The sequence below is a fragment of the Phyllopteryx taeniolatus genome, chromosome 18, assembly GCF_024500385.1.
Source record: "Phyllopteryx taeniolatus isolate TA_2022b chromosome 18, UOR_Ptae_1.2, whole genome shotgun sequence".
NCBI lineage: Eukaryota > Metazoa > Chordata > Actinopteri > Syngnathiformes > Syngnathidae > Phyllopteryx > Phyllopteryx taeniolatus.
This window is the reverse complement of record NC_084519.1, coordinates 11,222,063-11,246,763: the sequence shown is the minus strand read 5'-3', so window position 1 is coordinate 11,246,763 and position 24,701 is coordinate 11,222,063. Positions and strand designations below refer to the sequence as shown.

Here is a 24,701-nt window from a genome sequence, read left to right as displayed (position 1 = left end):
AAAAATCAAACTCAGTCCTGTGTTTTGCAGTCAGCAATTTAGTTTTTTTGATTTTCGATTGGCAATTGAAAATGGAACGAACGAATGACGCAACAATTGTGAAACTACTTTAACAATGTTTTAAAACCTGGTTGGCTGCTGTGTAAAAGCAAAATGATAAAAACTCACTGTCACTGTCAAAATACTTGTGGACCAAAATGTACCCGAGGGACAGGTGGGTTGAAAAAAGTGAGGGGGTGACAAACTGCCTCATCAAGCTCTGTGTCTTCTGCTTTCACGCTCCCCCCATGTGCCTCACCTCTTTTTGCAAACAATCACATTAATATTTCTTTGAAGCCTCTTTCAACTGGAGACACCCCTGCCGTGCTCCCGCATAGCTTTCCCCCTTTTTCTTGTGCCATTGTTTTCCCAAGAAGGGATCGGCTTTACACAACTTCTACAAATGGCTGCCAGCAGTGAAGAAGAGATGATGGTTTGGAGGGGATGGAGGGGGGGCTCAATTTCATCGCCTCAGCCAGGGGTTCTCCTTGTTGCACACGTGGAGGGGTTGTGGGCACGCATGCCTTTGACAGAACACGTTGATTGGTTCAGAATGGTTGCTGCCTCTTGTAGGAAAAAGGAATGGCTATTTTTAGATCAAGGGGTAGCTGGGAGAGAGAGACTGAGGAAGGGTAATTTGTGTGTGTGTGTGTGTGTGTGTGTGTGCGTGCGCATGTGTGTGTGTGTGTGTGTGTGTGTGAAGACTACTGCAGTCATGTAGGAAGTTCCCCCTGTACACACACGATTCCCCCTTTTTCCTCTCCTTTCTCACCTCTTTTGTTCTTCCTCTATCTCTCCCTCTCTTTACGTGTCCTCCTTTCCAAGCTGGCCCAGTGTGCAAATGTCAGCACTCTCCTGTTTATTTGCCAGCGCCCAGAGCAACATCCTGCACACTCTTGTTTACCTCCACATGGCTGCTCCCCACGCTCCCCCTCCACCCCAACTCCCTAAAAATGTCTCCCTTCATTTGATTTTTCATAACTTTTCTCTTTTATAGCTTCCCGCCCTCCCTTTTCACACTCGCCGCCTTCCCTCCCTCCGCGCAGTTTCCGTCTTTTACAGCATTCTTACTTCACCTGTCGGCACCCTCTAGCCTCAGCCCTCCCCGCCTTTTCATGGATCATGGCGCTCGATTGGAGCACCATCGTGACATTTGCAGCCTCGCCCACAGTTTGGTTTTTTGCTGCTACACCATCCTCAGCCCACTCTCGACACAATGTGCATCATTTTGCCTCTATTTTTGGCATATGTACACACTTCAGGCACACCTTGTCGCGCCACTCACCCCCACACCCCGTCATCACGTCTCTTTTAGTCTTCTTTTCTCGCCATTGTCGTCTCCCTCGCTGTCGCGTGTGATGACTCGTGGCTCACACCTGCTCCGCAGTGTTGGAACCGCAAAATGTTAGTATCATCATAAATTAAAAAGGGAGGCAGGGTGGTGGGATTATATTACAATTGATACAGTGGAGACAGACTGAAAAGCCCAAAAATGTCATAATACTTTATCTTATATAAAGGGCCAACACGACAGTGTGACCCTCATGGTCCTATTTTCCCATATTCTTAATACTGAGTCTCAGCATAAATTCACAAAGCAATAGGGTAAAAAAATAACATTTTCACCCAGAAGAATACTCTAATACTCGGGTAATAAAATTGCACAACCGTGTTCTACACTGGTACCTTGATTTACAAGGTCGTTGGTATATTAAATGACTTCTGTTCCTATTGCGGTGACACAACCCAAATTTGTAGTCGTAACGTATCACGGTCTACCACTTAACCAATGCTAATGAAGTCATAATTACAGTAAATATGTGTCTAAAAAAAAACTTCAAGGCCCAAAGTATGAAACAATCAAATGAAGAACAGTAACTACCCGACGTGGCGTACTCGAGTCACATGACTTGACTAGAGTCAGGCTCGGGTCGCCAATTTTAGGGTGTACCCCGCCTCATGCCCGATGATAGCTGGGATAGGCTCCAGCACGCCCGTGACCCTAGTGAGGAGAAGTGGCTCAGAAAATGGATGCATGGATGGATTTTGTCAACCTCTTAATTGTCTGGCTGCTACGGCATTCCACAGTAATCCAATGGGCATGTTGCTTTTTTCTGTAGTGTATCATGTGTAGTTTTTTTTAGTTTCCCTCTTCCTCTGTCTATGCAGTGAGTGACAGCTGTTACCGAAACCTGGCAGAGGACCGCAGCGGCGTCAACCTCAAAGATCTCGTCCATGATCCATCCCTGTGAGTATGAGCCTCATTGTTGACTCAATACAGATGCCAAAAAAAAAGGGTATGATTCACACTCCTTTGAATTTATCACCTTAAATGAACACTTGAATATCTCTATGTTTTTACACATGTGATGGAGGAAGCCTTTTGATGAAGCACTGTAACAAAGGAACTAAAAATATCCCTTTAACGCAACGTGTCGGGGCTCAGTGTCACCCTGTGGAGGGAAATTCCCAGCATGCACAGCAACAACAAAAGAGCCGCAGCGCTCCTCTCTTTCAGTGTGACTGCAGGAGTCGTTAATTTCACAAAGAGGAGGTGAAATTTGCGATTGTTTTTATGAACAAGGATGTGGAGCATGAAAAGGAGTGTAAATAACATTTAAAATATATATATATATATATATATATATATATATATATATATATATATAAATCACCGTCAAAGTTTTTGTGGTTTGTCCCAATTGAAAAAAGAAATACTTGAGCCTGTTGTTTCATTGTTTAAAACATAGATGTAACAGTAAATCACATTTTTATAAATGACCTTTTTGAATAAAATTCAGACACCACACATTGCTTTTTCCAATACATTCCCCCTCTTGTTGCCCGGGTCATTCTCATTACGTCCATTGATTTACTGGAGCGAGGGTGTCAGCATCAACACAGTGTCATTGCCCTCCTGCTTGAGGGACCCTGAAGTGCTCCTTTCTTGTCATCTCTTTGGCTGCTTGTCCACTTTGGCTGCTCATGTCTCATGTGATGTTTGTGTGTGAGACGCAGACTGTGCCATGTTGCGTTTGTCATGCTAGACCGATCCCCAGCTCATGATTAGGAACTCATGACTCACTGATTATAAATTTAGAATCTGAAACAAAGAGTTTATGAAAAAAAAACAACACAAGGGATGGGTGACATACAAAATCTACAATCTGTCTTACCATGGACTGATGAACATCAGTGCTTTCAGAGATAATTTTGTGACCCTTTACAACTTTCTGCAAGTTAATGATTTTTCAATGTAGGTATGCTGAAAGCTCTATTTGTGCAAAGGATGGTTCACATTGGACAATATTTATTGAGCATTAAAAAACTCAAAACAGCTATGTGTTTTTGTAGGGCAGGCCATCTTTAACCAACACCTCCAACCATCACATTGATCGGACTCGGTACTCCAATTATCTCTTGGAGAAGTCATTAGCCTAGGGGTTCACATACTTTTTCCACCTTGCAATGAATATTTACATGGTGTATCCAATAAAAAGCATGAAAACACATCATTGTTTGTTTGGTATTAGTGTAAGCAAACGCTTTGTCCATATAACCAGTTTATGTAGAAAAACGCTAAGCCTCGTACAGCTGTAGACATTGGATATTTTGAGTGTCTAGAAAATGCAATAGGACAGATTTAAGAAAAACCCGACAAAGGGGTTGAGAGGAGAGTTACGTTGCTGCCATCTGTTAGTGAAAATCAGGGATTTGCTGTATTAGCAGACACACACACAAACTCACATTTCAGCTGGCTGAGATGTTTCAGGTCAAGGATTCTAATGTTTGATTAATGTCAGTGAATGTCACACTTTCTGCTATTTGGGCATCGACAAGGGGGTGTATAGCAGTTTTAACTAGACACATCCAACTCAAAGGGAGTTAATCCAAACGAGTTTGGGTGGGCATTAAAAGCGTCCCCTCCTGTTGTATGTACAGTATTTCCATCAGGAGAAAGTCCATCAGCAAAATAGTAGTACTAAAATAGCGAAGTGTGCCGTCTCTGTCTCCAAAATGCACACAAGAGCGCCGGGTATAGTCAGTTTGACAATCGCACCATGTTTTTGTGGTTCAATAAAAGTAATGCAGCACAATGTACCGTATGTGGAGCCTCAAAACCTGATACAGGGTCACAGTTTTCCGTTGCAGCTTGTCGATAGATGCGCAGGGCTCAGTGTCCGATTGTGAGTCGCCAACTGTGATTTTTGACGTTTTAAAGGCTTGTATATTTGAAATCTGGCTTGCTTTCACACCCATTAAGTTTGAAATAAAACAACCATCTATATGTTTTGTTATGCATCTGTTTCTAAAAATGCTCTGCACGTCTACTGCCACTATTTAACACCAAGATTTTCCTTCCATGACATGATCAGGCAGAGTTGGGAGTAAGTCACATAGTGAATGTGCAAGTCACAAGCAAGTCTCAGAGCTATTCACACCTTATAAAAGTTAAATGAACAACAACTGAGATTATGATTGATTGAATTTATTCCACTGAATTATTGTAAGTTGCACTTCAATACTTTTTCTGAACAAACTGTGCTGTGTACTATGGTGTGACTCTTTTATCATGCCCGCAAACGTCTCCACAACTGACCGCTAGCAACGCCGCTTCACTTCATCGCCATTCAGTGGTTTGCATTATATTTTAGATGCTACTTTCTGCTCTAGAGTGCACACCGCTTCACCTCACAAGTAAATAAGAGGCCGAGAGAGAGAGAGAAAAAAAAAAGAGAAACGTTTTGCATGCCAAAGAACCGAAACGAAAGGTTCGGACAATTAACATAAACCCATCCCACCCCTCCTTACGTTACTTAGCTGTATTAAAACTGTACTAAACTGTTAAATTAGCTTACCTGTCTTTGTGAGTTTTGTAGTGACGGATGAAGTACCACGTTGTTGTTGTTGTGTCTTCAATGCGCAATTTGCACACCATGCAGGCTGCCATCCTCTTTTTGCAGACTTCGTCGGGAACATAATCCTGGAATCCAAATTTTATTATCTTTGGAGCCCCTTGTGCGCAACAATGTAGACTGTGTTGCCAGGTTGGCACGAATGATGCACCAAAACCTTTCTTTCTTTCTTTTTCAAAAAAAGGCAAACTGTCTTAATTAAAATGCACATTTCCAACTCTAAACAAGATGACTTGTCAAGTCATGTAGTTCAAGTGAAAGTCTTGGCTACCAAGTCTAAAGTCAAGTCAAGTCTTTCTTAAGTATTTGGCAAGCAAGTCGCAAGTCATAAAACTGGCAACTTGAGTCGACTCGAGTCAAGTCATTTGACTCGAGTCCCCCCCATCTCTGTGATCAGGTATACTGGCGAAGATCCACAGCCATTATCAAACGACTTGTCCGACCGCTTGATTGCTCTGTCTGAAACACTGTCATGCAGAAACACCCGCAACCCCCACAGGTGCGACGCCGCTGCTATCACGTCAAAGCAAAATGTACGCAGAGCTCCAATGAGTTTTGTTGGATGCATAGCTTAGCATTAGCTAACAGCAGAAGTTGTCGATGCGGTGGTGGTGGGGGTTATTTGTGATTTGTCCACGTGCCACATACTCACACACACTATGGGCTCTGCTCCCATAGAAGCCACTCGATTAGCAAGGCTTCTTTATGCTCGCGCGGACGGTGACCGCGCTGATGTCACTGCGGCTATCCCGCACGCAGTTTGCCTTTATACTCGAACGCATCCCACGCACGCTGTTTTCAAAGTGTGCTGCAGTTCTCCTCCAAGTCGGGGGTGTCGCTGCTACGGCTGGTATTGGCTAGGACGCCACAGGGTGGAGTTTCCTCTGCATTTTGTGGCCATTTCCGGTAGCCGTTTTTACTTTCCTTTCCGTAACAAGGAACAAAACAACAACAATGGCAACCATGGAACAGAGTCTGCTAGAACAAATGGACCTAGATGACTAGATGATACATTTAATTATGCTGCAAAATCAATCGAGAAGGCGGCGGCGTAGGTGCTATGTGGAACCGGGAGGAACGCTGATTACATCATCACAGCATGTGACTAAAACGGACCAATCCCGAGAGATGATCTCTGCGGCATTCTACGCGCAGCAACTATTTTTGCCGTGTGCGCGTCAAGCCATGCAGGGGGGCCGCGCGGGCCAATTCGTCGGTCACGTGATGCAATGAGGGCGTTGTCGGGAGTATAAAGAGGGCTTCAGGCTCTTCCTCCGGTCGTCATGGTAGCAAAAGCTGGACTCACCACTGGCCCAGCAGCATATGAGGCGGGTTTTGCATGTGTTTGCTTGCACGGAATAGGGCAGGCCCCTAAAAATAGGCTGATTTCAGCAAGACAAGAAATAGGATGTGTAAAGCGTAATAATGCTTGGAGAGGAGATCACAGACATAAACCCTGGCAACTATTTCAAATTGTGTAAATAAATAAATAAATGAAATTTAAAAAAATACAAAATCCATAACAGGTCTTCTTTGATAACCTACTTAATTGCTAATGCTAAGAGTATTTTACACCCAGAATTAGGATCTTAAAATACACTGAAGATACATCTGGAACTTGATTCAAACAATTTTTGATTTTCTTTTTTTAAGTAGACAATGTTTGGTTTATTGGTCAACAAATAAAATATATTATATATTTCCTAGCTCCTTGTAGTGTGGAATAGTGGGAATGGAACCCCTCGCTGAGTACTCAAAGCTCGTCAGAGATTTAAAGAGGAGGGCTTGTTGTCAGGCCCCTCCACCATCTCTCCATCAGTCAAGCGCTGGCCCCTTGAGAGCTCCCCAACATATGGATGGGCTGTAATGGGCTCCATGCCACAACGAGGAGCCTCCTGTGGGTGTGGGTGTGTGTGTGCCCCCACAATGCACTGTGTCTTGCAAGTGAAGGGGAAAGAAAGCGAACGTGAGTGAGTGCCCTGTGCTGAAAGCTTGTTTATTATTAATAAAATCACCCAGGCAGATGGGTTTCATCTTAAAAGTGTCCCTCTACCACAGAGATTTGCAGTATGCGCACCCACACACATAAATACATACACACACACGCACACACTTTCCTCTCAGTTAGTGTACCCCTGATGGTGTATTTCTTGATGCTCTCACTCCTTTTACTCTCGGTGTCTCATTCTGCCTTTATCCTCTCACGCTTCTCGTCTTTTATTCATAGTAACATTTGGACGTCCAGGCTTTCAGGCCCAGGCTACTATCGTACTAGACCCCCCCCCCCCCCCCCCTCAAACACACGCCTCTCATTGAAATCTCAAACTTTTCCTTACTCTCCCTGTCAGAATTTGTTTTTGTGTTTTTTAAATGTATTTATTTTTTGCACAGACCGCCGGCTAAAAGACTGCCACATGAGCTTTAGTTGATGTCTTATTCTTATGGATGAATTTCAGTAAAGAGAGATTTTATACAGCTGACACACAACAGTGGGTCAGTCAAACTCAAAGATAAAAAGCTTGGCAAATTCTGAATTGTGCAACCTCAGGTGTGTGTATGACATATTTGTTGAATTGTCACGAGTAAGTAATCCACTGTAATTAGTAGATGCAACTGCAAATGACTGTAGGTATATTAGATTATGCCCTGTGATTGGCCGGTGATCTGTCCAGGATGTAGCTGTCTTTTGCCCGAAGTTGGATGGGCCAGGCTCCAGCTCCAGGCATCTGTGAACAGGATAAATGGTATAGAAAATGGATAAATTAGCATGGTACATTACTCGACTGCATGTACCAGTGTGTGACTTCTTAAACTGGATTTAATGTAATCTGGATTTAATGAGGGTACTCGCTCACATTGTCTCTTGCCACACCGGCCAAGAATGGTGACACTGCTCCATATGCATGGATCGCTGCGATTACGCATCGTCCTCTTCCGCACAGAGAATGCGGTGTCATGTCTCCATCAAGACTGTCAGTTGAGCCACATTTAAAGGGAATGAGAGGAGCCACTTTGATTGGCGGCGACTGAAGTTGGCTGTAAACAAACCCCACAGCGGCGCAACCAGCCCACTCTCAGCTCCGCCGGCTTACGCTCACATACGAAAATATCAAACACCGGTCTAACATGCCTCTGGCGCACAGTTGCAATGACAATGACTATTACTGGAGGTTAGTTGGGAACCTCTTCTGCCTTTTCTTAATCTTAATTACGCAGCAGCTCTTCCAATGATCACATTGTTGTACAAGCTAAACGTGCAGTCCAGTCGGCAACCTCCTCGCCCAAAAATACCATCTTTGATCGCAAGTCAAACAACAACTCGGAATTGTAAACATTCAGCGATGCACATAAACTCTCATACACATGTACACACATGCTCATGATGAACGGCGCAGCAAGTAGAGGCTTCAGACAGGACGGGTTGCCTAGGAAACAGTGGGAAGGAACCCTCGTTGTTTGTGTTGAGCATATTTTCATTTGGGCTGAAACAGAGCGCCATAAAAAAAAACAAGAGATGGAGAGAGGTGATTTGTCTTGACAGTTCTTTTACTCTCCTAAGGTGTAACACACATACATACACACACACGTGCACACGCATACACACGTGATATAACTAGTGTAAATGCACGTGCACACGCTCAGCTGCACACAAACATAAGTACAGAGATGGCGAAAACCATCGCAAGCATAGCAGAAGAAGTAAATCACTCGTGTCATCACTGAAATGTCAGCAGGGGTGTGTGTGTGGGGGGGGGGGGGGGGGGGGGGGGGGGGGGGGGGGGGGGGGGGGGGGGGGGGGGGGGGGTGCTTGTTTAGCCATGTAGCTACAGTATGTACAATCAGGAAAGTGTCACGTTTAACGAAATTATACTGTACACCTTAAATGTTACTTTCAGTGTGCAGATTTTACTCTTGCGACTCTTGTGACAAGTCAGCCTGTGAGTGGGTGAAACCGTCTAAAAGGCTTAAAAATGAATGTTCCCAGAGTTGGTTGGTATCATGGCGTTTAAGTGGCTGTCACAGAGGGGAAACATGATGCATATCTCTTCCCTAAATAGATCTCTTCAAAAAAATAGATTGGAGGGAGTTTGCATAAGAGGTGTCTGTGCGGAGGCTTCACCTGGAGCCTCGGGTTGTTTTGGGGTGGAGGTGTCATACTCGATTTGACCACTGGAGGTCGCCAGGGCTCGACAGCAGCAGCAGTTTCCTCTTCAGTGGGCTGTCCTGTGGAAAGTCCTTCCAGGAGGGCGTGTTCAAGGGCATTCTGTCTCTCATCTCCTGTGTCTTAGTCTTTTAGTTTTCTATACCATACCTGCATATTTTATTTTTTCAACACACTTTTGTGTTGCTTACAATAATGCTTTCTCCATCCATGTCCTCAAGTTCCTTTTATAAAATCCTGCCAGTAAACTAAGACAGATTGTAATATGTCCTGGCGCTGTTTATATTCCGGGAAGACGTATTTGTCCTGCACAGTTTGCCTTGGTTCTGTATTGAACCCATTGAGCCCATTCGAACTCTGTGGCTAACCAGAACAACAGCACCTACTGAAGTAAGTAAATGATCTCCGTTAAACGCTGACATGTGATCGCTCCACAATGTCGGGTGTGTCCGTGTTTAACTTTCCGGGGAGAGATTCCGCCCAGTTCTGGCCGGTTCTCTTCATTTCTTCATAGTCCAGTTTAAATTTCAGTTTTGCTTGACATAAATTGCAATATACCCGTAACGTTGTTTAGTATTGATTGGAAAATGCATACAAATAAACGCTTTCCCATCCATCTGCAGTCCAGGACACTATTTGTAGAAATCTTGTATTTATACAATAGGATATACTAAATGCTATCATCTGCGATTGGCTGGCGACCAGTTTAGGGTGTAACCCGCCTCTCGCCCAAAGCTAGCTGGGATAGGCTCCAGCACGCCCGCGACCCTAGTGAGGAGAAGCTGTATGGAAAATGGATGGATGGATAAATGCTATCATCAAAAGACAGAGATTAGCAATTCCATTAGAGTCGACATCCTCATCATCACTGTGCGGCGTACATGTACACAGTCAGTGAAATGCAGTTAGCATCGCGACAGGAGGATGTTGCACTGACTTTTTATTTCTTCCTTTCAGGTTGGGTGGTATGATTGTGGCCTACAAAATATTGCCAGATGAAATAGATGAAATCAAGGTACACTATTATTTATCCCATCATTTACACCAATTCCCCCCAACACACACACACACACACTCATATGTTAACTCCTGTATGTGTGCACGCTGGCATATTAACAGGAGACTCTGATGGACTGGTGCGACGAAAAGGAGCTTAACCTCATTTTAACCACCGGAGGTACCGGCTTTGCTCCAAGAGACGTCACACCGGAGGTGGGTTCACTTTTTTTGTCATTAGAGGGGAGATTATGTCGTTTAAAATACAGTGGAACCTCTGAACTCACACACAATCTCTTCCTGAGATGCTGGTACACCATTGATTTGTTGGGCTTAAAATCAAGCCTCTTGCCCAAAATCGGTTGATATAGGACGCAGGCGACACTAACCCTAATGACGACAAGCAGTACGGAAAACAGATGGATGGAAAATTATTGTGTGGCAGCATGGTGACCTAGGGGTTAGGACAACTGCCTCACAGTTCTGAGGTTCTGTGTTAAAATTTCTCTGGGTACTCCAACTTCTTCCCACATTCCAAAAACAATTGGTTCATTCAAGACTCTAAATGGTATGAATAAATGGTTGTTTATCTCTATGTGTCACGTGATTGGCTGGTAACCAGCCCAGGGTGTACCCGTCCTCTCGCTCAAAGTCAGCTGGGATAGGTTCCGGCTCACCCGCGACCCAAATGAGGATAAACAGAGTTAAACTGACACAACCCAAAACGACTTCATTGTGTTTATCTGTGCATGTCTTTTCTTCTCTAATACTTAACAAAAATGCTGAAACCATTACGTAAGGTTCAGTCATGTCATGCATCTCACTTTTTAACAATCTAAATTGTCACACGTGTAAAATTAAGTTAACCACTGTTCCTGATAAAAGAACAAAATAAAACATTCTTTTGATAAAAAATTCAAATGTGAGTCCCCTCACGTGATGTAAATCCCAGTCCTTGGCTATCTAGGAAAAAAAGCCACCAAAAGTTGTAACCAAAGTTTAAGCAAAACACAAAGTTAATCGTTTGATGCTGGCGCAGCTGAACTCTTGTGAGGTGCACTGAAGTCTCACGTGATGTCATCATGCATGCAAATTCTGTGCAACTTTAAATGGGTGTTTGTAGACAACTCCACTAAAAAAACATTCCGCTTTTGTTTCAAACAAGCAAAGACAGACAAATGTCTCGAAGCTTTTGTCTTTTTAGCATTTTGCTGACACAAATGTGTGTGTGTGCGTGTGTGTCTGTGTGAACAATGATTAACATACAGTGTAATTAGCCCCACAGTCTTGTGGGAAATAAAGAGGCTGAAGTCAAATCCTTACTGATTCTCTTTTTTTTTTTTTTTCTTAATGTGGGATCTTGTAAGCAATTAAGAGATAATGGCTGGCAGGTGTCAGTATGTGTGTCGAGCATTTTTTGTATTTGTCTTCTGCTTAGGAGATTGCGTTTGTTTGTTCGTCATCAGCATTAAAAAAATGGGACCAGCGTATTTTTTCAAAAATGTCTTCTTTTATTTCTCTATGAATAATACATGACTCTTAATATCAAACTTCAGACAGTTTAGTTTTGCTCTGATCCAAAATAGAATTGTTCAACCTTGGTGGAGGTCTGTGCTCTCATTCAGGTTAAAGATGATAATTTATACATGTTTGGTTTGGCACTCTTATGGAGTTACATAGCATTTCTTTTTTCAAAATACACACAATATATACACGATGGTAATGTGTCAATTTGCCCCATATAGACAATGTACTGTATCAACTGCTGCCACCATTAGTTAATGCTTTTATCGTCTTCACGGGCGCGCGCTCCCCCCCCCCCCCCCCCCCCCCCCCCCCCCAACATTCTGGGCTCTGCTTCCGCCAATAGAAGTAAGCAGCCGACTGCAACACACACTCGCTGGCGAGATACACATGACAAGATGACGAGAGTAATAGACTTTTTCCCAACAGAAAAAAAAACTCTTATCATCAGTTTATAGATGCCATTGTTCACCTGTGGACTCTGTTGCTAACCAAAACTGCAGCACCTTGCACAATGCTCTGCTAACTCTTACAATATCCTTGATTTCACTCACTCGCACACAAACACACACACTTACGCCCGCACACATAATTTGGCAGTAGCTGAGCTTCAGCAGTATCACTGGCCCTCATCAATCCCGTTAGACAGCAGCAATCTTCCTGGAAGGATGGCAAGAAGGAAGAGGGGAGTAGAGGAACTGATAATACCTTCTATCTGATTTAACCCTGTACGCTGTCGACGAACACGTCTCTTCATCGAGGCTCTTCATCCAAGGGTTTACGACGCACCACGTGACTTTATTAGGCCTTGATTGATAACAAAAAAACTTACAGGACCTCCTTGTTTCTTTGACATTTATCTTAAAGGTGCTGGAAATAAACATATCCGAACCGGTTATCGTTTTTAAATCCATCCACCCATCTATTTTCAATACTGCTTCTCCTCCTTAGAGTCACTCTGAGCGAGCGCCTATCCAAGTTGACTTTGGGCGAGAGGTGTCGCAGGGCACATACTTATCGACAGACAACCATTTAGACTCAACATTCACACCTATGGACAATTTAGAGTCTACAGTTAACCCAAGAAATATGTTTTTGGAGTACGGGGGCAAAATACAAATGCCACAACCAAGATTCAAGCAGCGAACCTCAGATCTGTGAGGAAGATGTGCAGAAGATCCTACAGTAACAGACCTGAGGTCTCATTAAGTTGTTTAATTATAGGCCGGTCAAGGTACGTGCACATGCCCAGATTGAGTTTAAAGATTTAATCAATCTTGATTGTGAATGAGAGATGAAAATGGGGAGGTCATGCAAATATTTTTCGTCTCGAGACAGTTGACAGTGGATGATGTGGAATTGTGAAATCCACTTTTGAAGGTCACAAGTTTGAGCTACAATTTTAGACATCTCTATAAATCCCAAATAGCAGGCGCTAAATTGTGTTCACTCTAACAAATTGCGCTCTGTTGGTGACTGAGCGTGTTGCACAAAGATTGCGCCGATATAAAAGTGGTGCAAACCGTTGTATTTAAAAGAGGATTTGCGCATTAAGTATGTCTGATACTGGACGCACCGCAAGCCCAAAATGAAGTTTGAAATGATGGAATGATGGATGAAAGTGGAAGAGGCAAACAAATATATAATAGAAAAAAAAAAGAAAAAAAAAACTTTGCATGGGAATTCGATATACAGTGTATGCCCATCCTGAGTAACATTGCGCTTAAAAAACTTGGGACAGCACACCCGAGAAACGGATCTGGGAGAGGCCAGCACCAAGGAAGAAAAAGAAGTTTACAGTTGAAAGGAGTTTTGTCATAGGTGATATGGCATGAGCCCCTTCTTGTGACTGGTTCCAAGCCCTTAGATCGTTCAAAAGCTCCAAAATTACATTGATGAAAATTATTTTGGTTTCTGGCATTTCAAATGTTTACAAGCAGTCCAATGTGCACGCTTCTCATACCCAAATTCAGCTGGGAGAGGCTCCAGCTCACCCGCGGCCCGAATGAGGTGCTGAAGTGCTGCAGAAAATAGATGGGTGTACGGTTATCATCAACCTCATGGCCAAAACTTATGTGGTGGTACCAGAACTGAACTCTCACAGGATTTGCTGACAACCATGATGGCTGTTCAATATCCTAATTCTGTCTTACTTTTGAGGCAAATTGGTTTTCCATTAAATGTTGCTTCAGCTCGGAATTGGACCACTTCTGACATTCCATTGTGCATATTTGTGACGGCTGGTAAATTAAACTCACAGCGGCTTGGTTTTGTGCTTAGTTCTTAGCAGACTTGGGATGAACTTAGACTCACAGTGTGCTAAATGATGATCCATCTATACTCATATCATTTCTCCAGGCCACAAAGGAGGTGATTGAGCGTGAGGCTCCAGGCATGTCGCTGGCGATGTTGATGGGATCTCTCAACGTCACACCACTAGGCATGCTCTCCAGGTCAGACAGGCATTTGGCTGACTTTCTTTATTACTACTGTACTTTTGCCAAGGCAATTATGTTTGCATCAGCATGGGTCTGTTTGTGGGCACCTTCCAACCTAGATTATAGGTGTTCTTCCTAGCAAGCACGCCTTACACTTTGGTAAGAAGCCACGCCTGATGTCGTAGTAGTAGTAGTAATATTAATCATAATTATAATAAAAGTCATTTTATTCCCCATGTTGTACAGTATTTAGCAGTATTTCAGTAATTAGAAGTTCTGTAAAATGTTTAAAATTAGCTATTTTACCTATAAGAGCAGTACAGCATACTCACAGTTTGGCACCTGTGGATTCACCTGTCTGCGGATGTTTTATTTATTTATTACAATTTTTGGTTTGGGTTTTCTTTTTTGTTTTTCTCTTTTGGAGGGGAACCAACTCCAAAAATGCTTATTGGTTGCTATTCACAGTCCGGCCTGGTCCCTATCCCCTGCGAAATCACCAGAGTCCACTGAATGTGCGTGTCTGCAACTGAAATTTTGTATGCCAGTTGGAGGTCTGTGCTTCTTACATTCCTTTTTGCTCATATTTGGCCTGTATGTTTGTGTGTTTGCAGACCTGTGTGCGGAATCCGAGGGAAGACCCTCATCATTAATTTACCAGGAAGCAAGAAAGGCTCCCAGGTAGGATTGGTTGCCTCTATTTGTATCCTCCAGCAGTGCATGCTTCAGCGAGCTTCCTAATTGGCTAGCGGTCCAATTCGGCTCGCAATTGCAAAGTCTGAAGCTCAGACAAACTCAGTGTTGACCATTCACAGAAATATTTATTGCATTTACGATTGTCGGCCCCAACCGAAGTAAAATCACTCTTACACACCGTACCACAGGATAATCGGCAAGATAATCCTTTACAGGCGTCGGTTAATTGACCCATCTGCTGACTTTGATCGGAAGGGGGGTCTTAATGCTCAAATTCAGCCCGATTGTCGGTATGTGCGTACCCCGCTCGAGTCAGTAACTTCATATGGATTTGAAGAGCGCGTGTGAGTGTGTGTCCTTGCGTGTGCACTGGACTGATTCATTGACTGTTATCTACAAAGGCATAGATCACAGCACGTGTGGGCTCGTATTTTGCTTGTGATGTCTCTGATGCGTGTATGTGTAAGAGCCTGTTTTCCGCCCACTCGTCTTTATTTTTTCCTCCATCCATCTCCCTCTCCACTGTGCTGACCACACCATCTGTTTGCGTCTCATTGCACACGCGTGCTCACGCACGCACACACACACACGCACACCTCCCAATCAATTTTTACTATTGCTGTTAATCAATGACTCACAACCCCTCCCCCTCTCATGTGCTGCCATATTAGCGTCTCCTTCATCATCTTAAAAGTTAACAACGCAAGCAGTACACGGCAAGGTTTCATTACGCTGATCAGCTTTCAAATTGAAAACAGAGGTCTAGCCAGACGAAGCCAAGCACATCAGTGACGGCTAACTATGTTTTTTTTATTTTGGGGCATCAATCTCATTGTACTGAAATTCTGTGTTTGAGTTGTCCATTCTTGGTGTGTATAGATTATTGCAGCGCTTTCCTTCCTCTTGTGATTTTCTTTATTAAAATACTGTACTGAAAAAAACCTCAATCAGCCACTAATCGACGTCGACTCGACTTACATCACATTAGTAACCATACATCCATTTTCTGAGGCCGCTTCTCCTCACTAGGGTCGCGGGCATTCTGGAGCCCTACCCAGCTATCAACGGGCAGGGGGCGGGGTACACCCTGAACTGGTTGCCAGCCAATCGCAGGGCTCATACAAACAAACAACCATTTGCACTCACGTGCACACTTACGGGCAATTTAGAGTTGTCAATTAACCTACCATCACATTAGTATTTAAAAGTCTTCAGTCGTGCAAGCCCCTAGTGGGGACTCAACTTGCTTTATTTTTGCCACAGTAATGTCACGTGGGACTTGCTTGAAACTTGAAGGTTAAGACTTGAGACTTACTTGCTACTTACGCCCACCTCTGGTAATTATACACCGTAACACAACTGCTACTTTAACACACATGGACATACAACAACATTAATAGGCATATGTTTGCTTTGCTCTTTGGGAACAATGACAGAGATTAGTTGGGGCCCCTCTGTGCCGCTTCTTCTTGCTCTTAATTACGCTGCATTTCTTCTAGTCGATCTCAGTGCTGTCCGGCATGTTGTGACACAGCGTGGTCATACACTGAAGGCAAGTAACTCGGACATTCGGACTTGCTTGTATACAGTAAATAATCCATAAAAACAATCACTTAAAAATCTGCTATATGGCACCGGCGCAAATAATGAATTGCGATATACTCTATCAGGGGTTCACTTAAGATATTGAAGGTTGTCACGCTTTCCCCTTACCTGCCATCTCAGAATAACAAAACAGTATAAGGTATTTTTCAACGGCATCATCATCCCTACATATTTCATGATGCCTGGAAAGATACAATTGGTTATGTGCACCATAACTGAATAGGAAATAGGACAAAAATCGTTGCTTCAGCCCAGAATTTAGTTCACTGGCGCAATATCTAGGGATTCTGCTCTTTAGTGTTCTTGACAGTTGCTCACCTCCAGGACAAAACAGAGGTACTCACAAGACACCTCAGCATGCCGTAAAAACACAAAATGTGAGAGGAGGAACATCTCCTGCTTTTGACACTGTCTGTACTCCTTTTGCTTCACTCCAGACAGGACACCTTCATTCTTTTTGCACAAATGTTCAGACAGCAGCACATTTAAATCAAGGTTACATTCATCATGACTGCTAATAAGACTATGCTGTAAAATGATGTTGTGGAAGACCATTTTGCAAGTGGTGTAGATACAGTAAAGCTTTGGCTTGATTAATAATGTATCTTTTCAGTGCTTAAAATATCCAAGAAGATAAATAATTTCACACATTAGCTCTTGTCTTGTGTCGTTTAGCATAGCGGAGGAGCCAAAGGCACACTGACATACTAAAGAGTGAGAGACCAGAAAGCAAAGGAAAAGATTTTAGATAGATTTTCTATTTAGGTATCTACATTTTACTGAAGTATTTACACCCAGCATATGCATTTTTCTTCTTTGTGTCAAGTTATTAAATAGAATTTTCAGATAATTGATAGTAAAAATATTTTTTTACTTTGCACCTTTATACTTAAGTACATTTTAGAGTCTGCATTTTTATTTATTTTTACTTTGACTGAAAGACTTGAATCAGTACTTCTACTTAAGTGCAGTTTCCGTACTTTAGCCACCATTGCCGGTATGAAACTTCCTCTACATAGTTTCAGTGCTTCATATCAACATATGCAATAGAAATGTGTCATTTTACGTATTTGTACATTAGATAAATTTGAACATGCATTTCGAAATGAAGAACAAACTAACTATCCTCCTTTAACCATGATCTGGCAATGCACTAAATATTGACTGAAATGGTTAGTAATGGAATTAATCATGAAACATTTGTTGGAAATGTTTCCTTTCTGACATCTTTGGATGATTAAATGCACTCCGGGTCCAAATTACCCGGAAACATGAATTGGTGTCTTAGAAATGAACATAATAGGAGAGGTAAGCTGGATATGCTACGTGCCTACCCACCTAACAATACATCCGGTATGCTCTAATTTTCGTGAACTACAGTCAACCCCCGTCCATGCATATCCAGACCTCCTTGCAACAAGTGAAAATGTGCGATATAGAGAAACCATATGGGAAAATATGGGAAAACTTGCTAACTTCAAGCTGTTTATTTGTCACAGTTGAAGTTTACTATACAACTGACTCATAGAACAAAAGAGAAATAAACGTTGTATGTTGAAGCACGCGGCACGGTGACCGACTGGTTAGAGCGTCAGCCTCACAGTTCTGAGGACCCGGGTTCAATCCCCGGCCCCGCCTGTGTGGCGTTTGCATGTTCTCCCCGTGCCTGCGTGGGTTTTCTCCGGGTACTCCGGTTTCCTCCCACATCCCAAAAACATGCATGAATTGGAGACTCTAAATTGCCCGTAGGCATGACTGTGAGTGCGAATGGTTGTTTGTTCCTATGTGCCCTGCGATTGGCTGGCAACCAGTTCAGGGTGTACCCCGCCTCCTGCCCGATGACAGCTGGGATAGGCTCCAGCACGCCCGCGACCCTAGTGAGGAGAAGCGGCTCAGAAAATGGATGGATGGATGCACCAAAATGTACCTCCAAACCATACAGCGTTGTCATAAAGACTGCTACCTTTATGCTAACATATAAAGCGAAATGCCATAGACGTGTGCGAAAAATGAAGCGCTATAAAACGGGGATCCACTGTACAACTTCCTTGTGGTGTCCATGACAGGAATGCTTCCAGTTCATCCTGCCGGCGCTGCCGCACGCCATCGACCTCCTGCGCGACGCCGTGGTGAAGGTTAAGGAGGCGGCGGATGAGCTGGAAGACCTGCCGTCGCCGCCACAGCCTCTCTCCCCGCTGCCCAACAGTTCGCCACGGCGTCAGACGGAGGACAAGGGCGTGCAGTGCGAGGATGAGGACGAAGAGAAGAAGGACAGCGGCGTGGCATCCACGGAGGACAGCTCCTCCTCCCACATCACCGCAGCATCCATTGCTGCCAAGGTACAAATACGGGCAGCAAGATGTTGGATTCTGGCTGTGATATTTTGTGTTTCCATTTGCCATTCGCACTGTATTTTTGACAAGCAAGCATTTCAAGGAATGGAGAATTGTAAGGTTTTGTACAATATTATACAAAAAGTGACCTATTTTAACAGTATAATATAAAAATATTTGTTTTATTATTCACGAGACTAAATGGAATTTTGTTTTTATTATTACAGATTTTATTCTCGAAAAATAATGTAACATTTTTTAAGTGCTTCCAAGTGTGCAACCTCAAAATAAGTCACACATATTTTGGAACTGAATATTAAACTGCTGATTTGAGATTTGTCCCATCATACATAATGGATGTTTTAAATAAAAAAAATACTAACCGTAAAAGGGTATATGTGTGTAGGTATAATTTAATTACATGCATTATCAAACTTTGATGAACTTCACTGTTTCAATTTAAAGACAGCAAGTCACTTCACTAGCCACCTTCAAAGGCAGTTTGGATTCCACAAACATTAAAAACAGCAAATCTGTCAACATGAAGTCATCATGTAGCCCTGTGTCAGCGTCATACATTGTGTGTGTGTGTGTGTGTGTGTGTGTTTGCATGCTTTTTGTTTTTTGTCCACACATAAGACACGTAACATACAGTATCTCTCCATTTCCATAACCCCACCCTGTTGCAGAACTTGCTTTAGGGCTCTTTTGTCAGGCAAACATTCCACCTCAATTTCCAGTCACTAATGGATGGATGGTAAGACTCCGTCACCCCCTCCATACAGCTACATCAATATTTTGTCTTTTTTGTCATTTGTTGAAGTCTTGTGAGTCTACAAGTTTGACATCTAACATTGTGGGGAAATTAATGTATGTTTCATTTGTTGTATTTCTCCAACTGGTGGCCAGGGGTGTTCATTTTGTCAACTGCGAAGGGCGAGAAGTGTCTGTTAGAGGGCAAGTTTTATTTGTCAAGTGTAATTGAGATGGAAAATAACATTTCAAAAAGGATTATTATGGAGAAATGCGAGCACAATGCCAAGAATGCGTCTATTTGAGGAAGGAGTTTATTTGTTCCTAATTGGGGCATGTTGTCTATTAGCAGGATGACTACTATTGGCGGAAATACAGTATGCTAAGTCTTTCCTAAAGAATTTTCACCATCAGTATATATAATATGTGTGTGCATGTGTGTGTGTGTGTGTGATCTCAGATCCCAGACTCCATTATTTCGCGGGGTGTGCAGGTGTTGCCCAGGGACACGGCCTCTCTCAGCACCACTCCCTCGGAGTCGCCCCGGGCACAGGCCACCTCGCGGCTCTCTACCGCGTCCTGTCCCACTCCCAAAGTATGTAAACACACACACACACACACACGGACTGCACTCTCACACACTTACAGCCATGTTAGAGGGTGTTCATCACAAGTTACCATGCCCAAACTACATGTAAAACAAGTACACTTGTCATTACAACATGCATCTCAACATGTTAGAAATTGATCGTTGATAAGTCAAATAACATTTTGAATCATATACAGTAATGAGCTTCCTAATGAAAACAAGATGTTGACATGATAACAGATTTCTCCTACAGGATAAAAAAAAAAAAAAAAGAAAGAAACAGCCGATGGGCATTCCCTCTTTCTCACTCTCTGTCCTTGTTTCTCTCTTTTTCACCTCATGTGTCAGTGTCACGCCGCCATGTGTCTGCCGGACAGCAGGCAGGTGCCGTGGGAATGGAAGTGGGGGTTACCATAGGAACGGAATGTTAGTAGAGTGAGGGTGTGTGGGTCGTGCGACAGAAGGCAGCTAGGAGAGGGATCTGTTTCTCTGTTTCCACAGTTGGGAGTGGTTAACAGCAAGCAGTCTGTCTAACAAAAGTGAGTGCACCCCTCACATTTTTGTAAGCACTTTCTTGATATCTTTCATTGGATAGCACTTTTCTATAATATAAAGTAGTCAGTGTACAATTTTTATAAGGGTGTAAATTTAATGTCCCCACAAGATAATTCAACACAGCCATAAATATCTAAACCGCTGGCAACAAAAGTGAGTGCACCCCTAAGTGAAAATGTCTAAATTCCATTTTCTTTCCTTAAGAAGATGGTTTACTTGAATCATGTCCCATGGTCTGATGTTGACATTGTTACTGTTGTTCTTTTTGTGACTTTTGGCTCGTCCGATCAGAGACAAAAATAACCACTTTTGGTTCAGATGGCGTCAAGTGAGGAGTAGATTATGTAATACAGAAACTCAGCGCTTCAAATCTGTCCGCAGGTTTTCCGTTGGGTGTTTAACTGGGCTCTGCATTTGCAGTAACTCTTTAATTTCCGTGTATGAACAATATCTCTATCATCTAAGAACTGAGATAATTACAGTTACACCCACTGATTTTTACTGATGGAAAAAGGATGGTGTGCATTTAAAGGAATTGACTATAGGGGTGTTTGTGCAATGTGTCTGAGCCATCCTCGTGGAAATCCCCACTGCAGTGCAGAAATGTATTGTTCATAGTGATTTTTGTTATGTTTTATTTAGTGTATACCTACATTCTGTAATGTCATTGGAGTTAGGAAAGGACAGCCACAGTCTATGCACTTTTCAGCCATTTATTGAATGCCAGGAGAACAGGAAAACACAATGAGCACACTCATACAGGAGCTGCTGTCACGGGGGACATGGCCCAACTCGGCTTCTGACATAGCGTGCGTCCGTGTATTTGTGTGTGGCCATGCGTGTGACGGTGCTTGCTTGACAACAGACAGCTAAAAGGCTTTTGCAAATATAGCTCCCAGCTTATTTGTTTGGGTTTTTTCTTTCTTTTTAATCACCGCAACAAGCTTGACATATGTTCGTTGAAAATTTCCACATTGCAAGCTGCTGCTGCTTACAGTGTGTGCAAAATGTCCCCAGAGACACAAGTATCCTCGTTGTTCACTGATGCATTTGGTGTGCCACCTTGAGCTGTCTTATTATTATTATTATTTTTTTTTTTTTGTTCTGTACATGGGTTCTTCAAGACGAGACGGTCTTGGCAACTCCAGGCCTTGTGCTACATTGCCAATACACAAAGTTCTAAAACCAGGGTCAGGCTCGGGAACAAGTGCAATACTGCTGCGTTTTGTATTTGTCATGTAACTGTGTGCGTAAAGATTGTCTGTGTGTGCATGTGTGCATTTTCAACGATCACAGATACACACGCATACCCGCAAGCACAAATGTATGCTAACAAAAAACATGGAGGATTACAAGCACAGCAGCTTTACACCCATTCATGTAAAACCGTTTTCTTTGTCGGAGGACGGATGGTGGTTGTGCCCTTCCACTCTTGTTAGCATTTAGAACAGTTACGTAATAGTGAGTTTGGATTAATGAAGCATATGGGTAGAGATGGCTCGGACTCAGGATGGTCGGCGGCATGACGATGCTATGGGTAGGACATAAACATTTTAAAAGTCATTCATATCGTGAGTCAGTTTCAGGGTCTCTAGTGTGATATTTGGATGAGGACTTTGGTCCAAATTTACAAAACTGCTTAGAGTGTTGGACATTTTGTTTTGTCTTTTTATCAGTGTTGGATCGAATGAACTCATAGTCCTTTTTTCTTCATTTAGGTGACCTTCCCGCTAAGCGCCTTAAGCATAACTTGTAAACGAATAGACAACACACTAACTAACCGCTTCTGTAAATGTATCTTTCAAATTTTTATAAGAGAATTCCTCCATGCTGTGGGGAAAGACAGCTTTCAGTAGTAGTTGTACTTAGTAAATATTGATGTCAGTGTAAAAGAATAATGACACACGCCTCTTGGCCTTTTGATCAATGCTCACATTTGAGCTGAGAATTCAACTTTAATGCATCTATCCATCCATTTTCTGTACCGCTTTATCCTCACCAGGGTTGCGGGCGTACTGGAGTCTATCCCGGCTAACTTCGCTCGGGAGGCGGGGTACGCCATGAAGCCAATCGCAGGGCACATACAAACAAAGAACCAGTCGCGCACACATTCACAGTCTTCAATCAACCCACCATGCATGTTTATGGGATGTGGGAGGAAATCGGAGTGCCTGGAGAAAACCCACGCAGGCACAGGGAGAACATGCAAACTCTGCACAGGCAGGGCCGGGATTTGAACCCCGGTCCTCAGAACTGTGACGCAGGACCAGTTGTTTATAATTATTAATGACTTCATGTTTGGCCTCAGAACTGAGATTAAGGCCTATGGAAATGAGTTCCTCCCTTTTCTGCCTTAATACAGCAAGTGAGTCACTGTGCACTGAGTGCACTCAGTGCACTCAGTGCACTGGTGCAATTCTGCCCTCGTCACTTGTGTGACCTTCCTTGACAATTTATTTCCATTCTGGTCACAGTCAGCGGACGAGCGAGGGCATCATGCTCACCTGATTGCAAACTATTGCAAACTATAAACTGATTGCATAAATGTTTGGTATTGGCGTTAAACCTCTATTTACCTGCATAGGTTTATTCCGTGCTAAAGCATCATATTGCAATGAATGTAGATTGTTTTGACATGAATCACATAACCACATACCTTGATTTGCCTTTTTGTTGGACTTCATTGTTATTACAAACTTGCCAAAATTTCCAACACCTCCAGCAACTTTCCTTTCCAAAAAGCTAGCGACCACAAGGTTTTATCGAAGACTTCTAGAAACTCTGAGAATCCCACCGGAATAGATGGTCACTGGTTCGCGTCCAGACTGTAAATGAATGGCGCTTGCGCGAAGATACCACTAGTTAATCTAACCATATCCATCCCGCTTCGATAAAGCGAGTGCCCATAAAGATATGATTGCATTTTCATATGTGGAGGCAGCATTTCATCATCAAGTCGACAAATTTCACCTCATGAATTCGTTTTTTGGATCCGTGCAGAAAACACCCCCCACGTCAACAACCTAACATCTCAATCATTCCTGGAGAAACTCAGTGCGGGGGCGGTTATTATGTAAATTAGCTGATGTGTAATGTCTCAATTTGGCAAAATTCAGAGCGTATTGCTCACAGACACAATTTGGTTATACATGATACTGTTTTAGATAGAGTACATTTTCAGAAATAGGCCGATAACAAAAAATTTGCAGGATTTGGTTGTTAAATTTCACGCCTGATGGTTGGGCAAGCATTTGTATACCAGCCATTAAAAATGTTTTCCCAATGTCTTTTAATTCTAGGAAGCAATCAGTTTTCTTCTTTTATGAGTATTTGAAACTGTAATTATGGAAGAAAATTAAATTGATTGACAAGAATTCAAGTGTTCAAAGGATTCTGGGAATTTAACAGCACGTTGCAGGTTACTGCTTTGTGGACCAAGCATGTGGGTTTGTGTGTGTGTGTTTTGTGAGGAGATACAGTACAAAAAAAAGTGGATTTTTTTTTTTTTTAAGCAAAAAATCTTCAGCAAAATATTACATTAAAAAAAATTGTCCAGTTCCAGGAACATAATTGTCTTTACTCAAATTTAGCGGGGTACACCCTGGACTGGCTGCTGATCAAATTAGTAGTAGCTTCAAAGGGTGTGCTTTCTGTCTATTTACAATACATTCCCTTTTGCATAAAATGAAGTTTACTGAGCATGCACATGGGACGGACTTGGGAGTGATAGCACAAAGTTTGGGTGTCATTTAAGGCTAAAACTTTTCGATTTTTGCCATGATTCATTTATGAAAAAATATGATCCAATAAGTCACTGAGGTTGTAATGCCCTGCGATCCTGAACGGAGGCAGTAGGAAATGGATTGATGGTTGGATAGATGATGCAGGTTTCTTATTATGGTAAATATTTTGACAATTTGTAGGTTAAATCACATTTTTTTCTGTCTCAGATTAAGGCAGAAGCGGTACCATTCTGAACATTCATGCATCGGATATTAGCGGCTCTTCTGTTCTTCGCGGACGGTTTTAAGAGTGGCTTACAAATGTTTCTGACACAGTGCCAGCGTGTCGGCGGAACACCGCAATTGCAGTTAA

The 24,701-nt window shown here is 42.8% G+C and overlaps 1 protein-coding gene across 7 annotated transcripts in view; it reads left to right on the top strand.

The window, feature by feature from the left end:
* Positions 1 to 24,701, top strand: part of gphnb (gephyrin b) — an 84,810-nt gene that overhangs the window by 30,712 nt on the left and 29,397 nt on the right. For all 7 annotated transcript variants that reach the window (XR_009785442.1, XM_061753991.1, XM_061753993.1 and 4 more), the window contains exons 2-8: positions 2,209 to 2,287; positions 10,075 to 10,132; positions 10,237 to 10,329; positions 13,996 to 14,090; positions 14,690 to 14,756; positions 18,443 to 18,715; positions 19,923 to 20,057. Coding sequence is in view for 6 of the 7 variants with exons in the window: in XM_061753991.1 (XP_061609975.1) it covers positions 2,209 to 2,287; positions 10,075 to 10,132; positions 10,237 to 10,329; positions 13,996 to 14,090; positions 14,690 to 14,756; positions 18,443 to 18,715; positions 19,923 to 20,057 (800 nt within the window). In the remaining variant the exon portion in view is untranslated. The remainder of the gene's footprint in view (positions 1 to 2,208; positions 2,288 to 10,074; positions 10,133 to 10,236; positions 10,330 to 13,995; positions 14,091 to 14,689; positions 14,757 to 18,442; positions 18,716 to 19,922; positions 20,058 to 24,701) is intronic.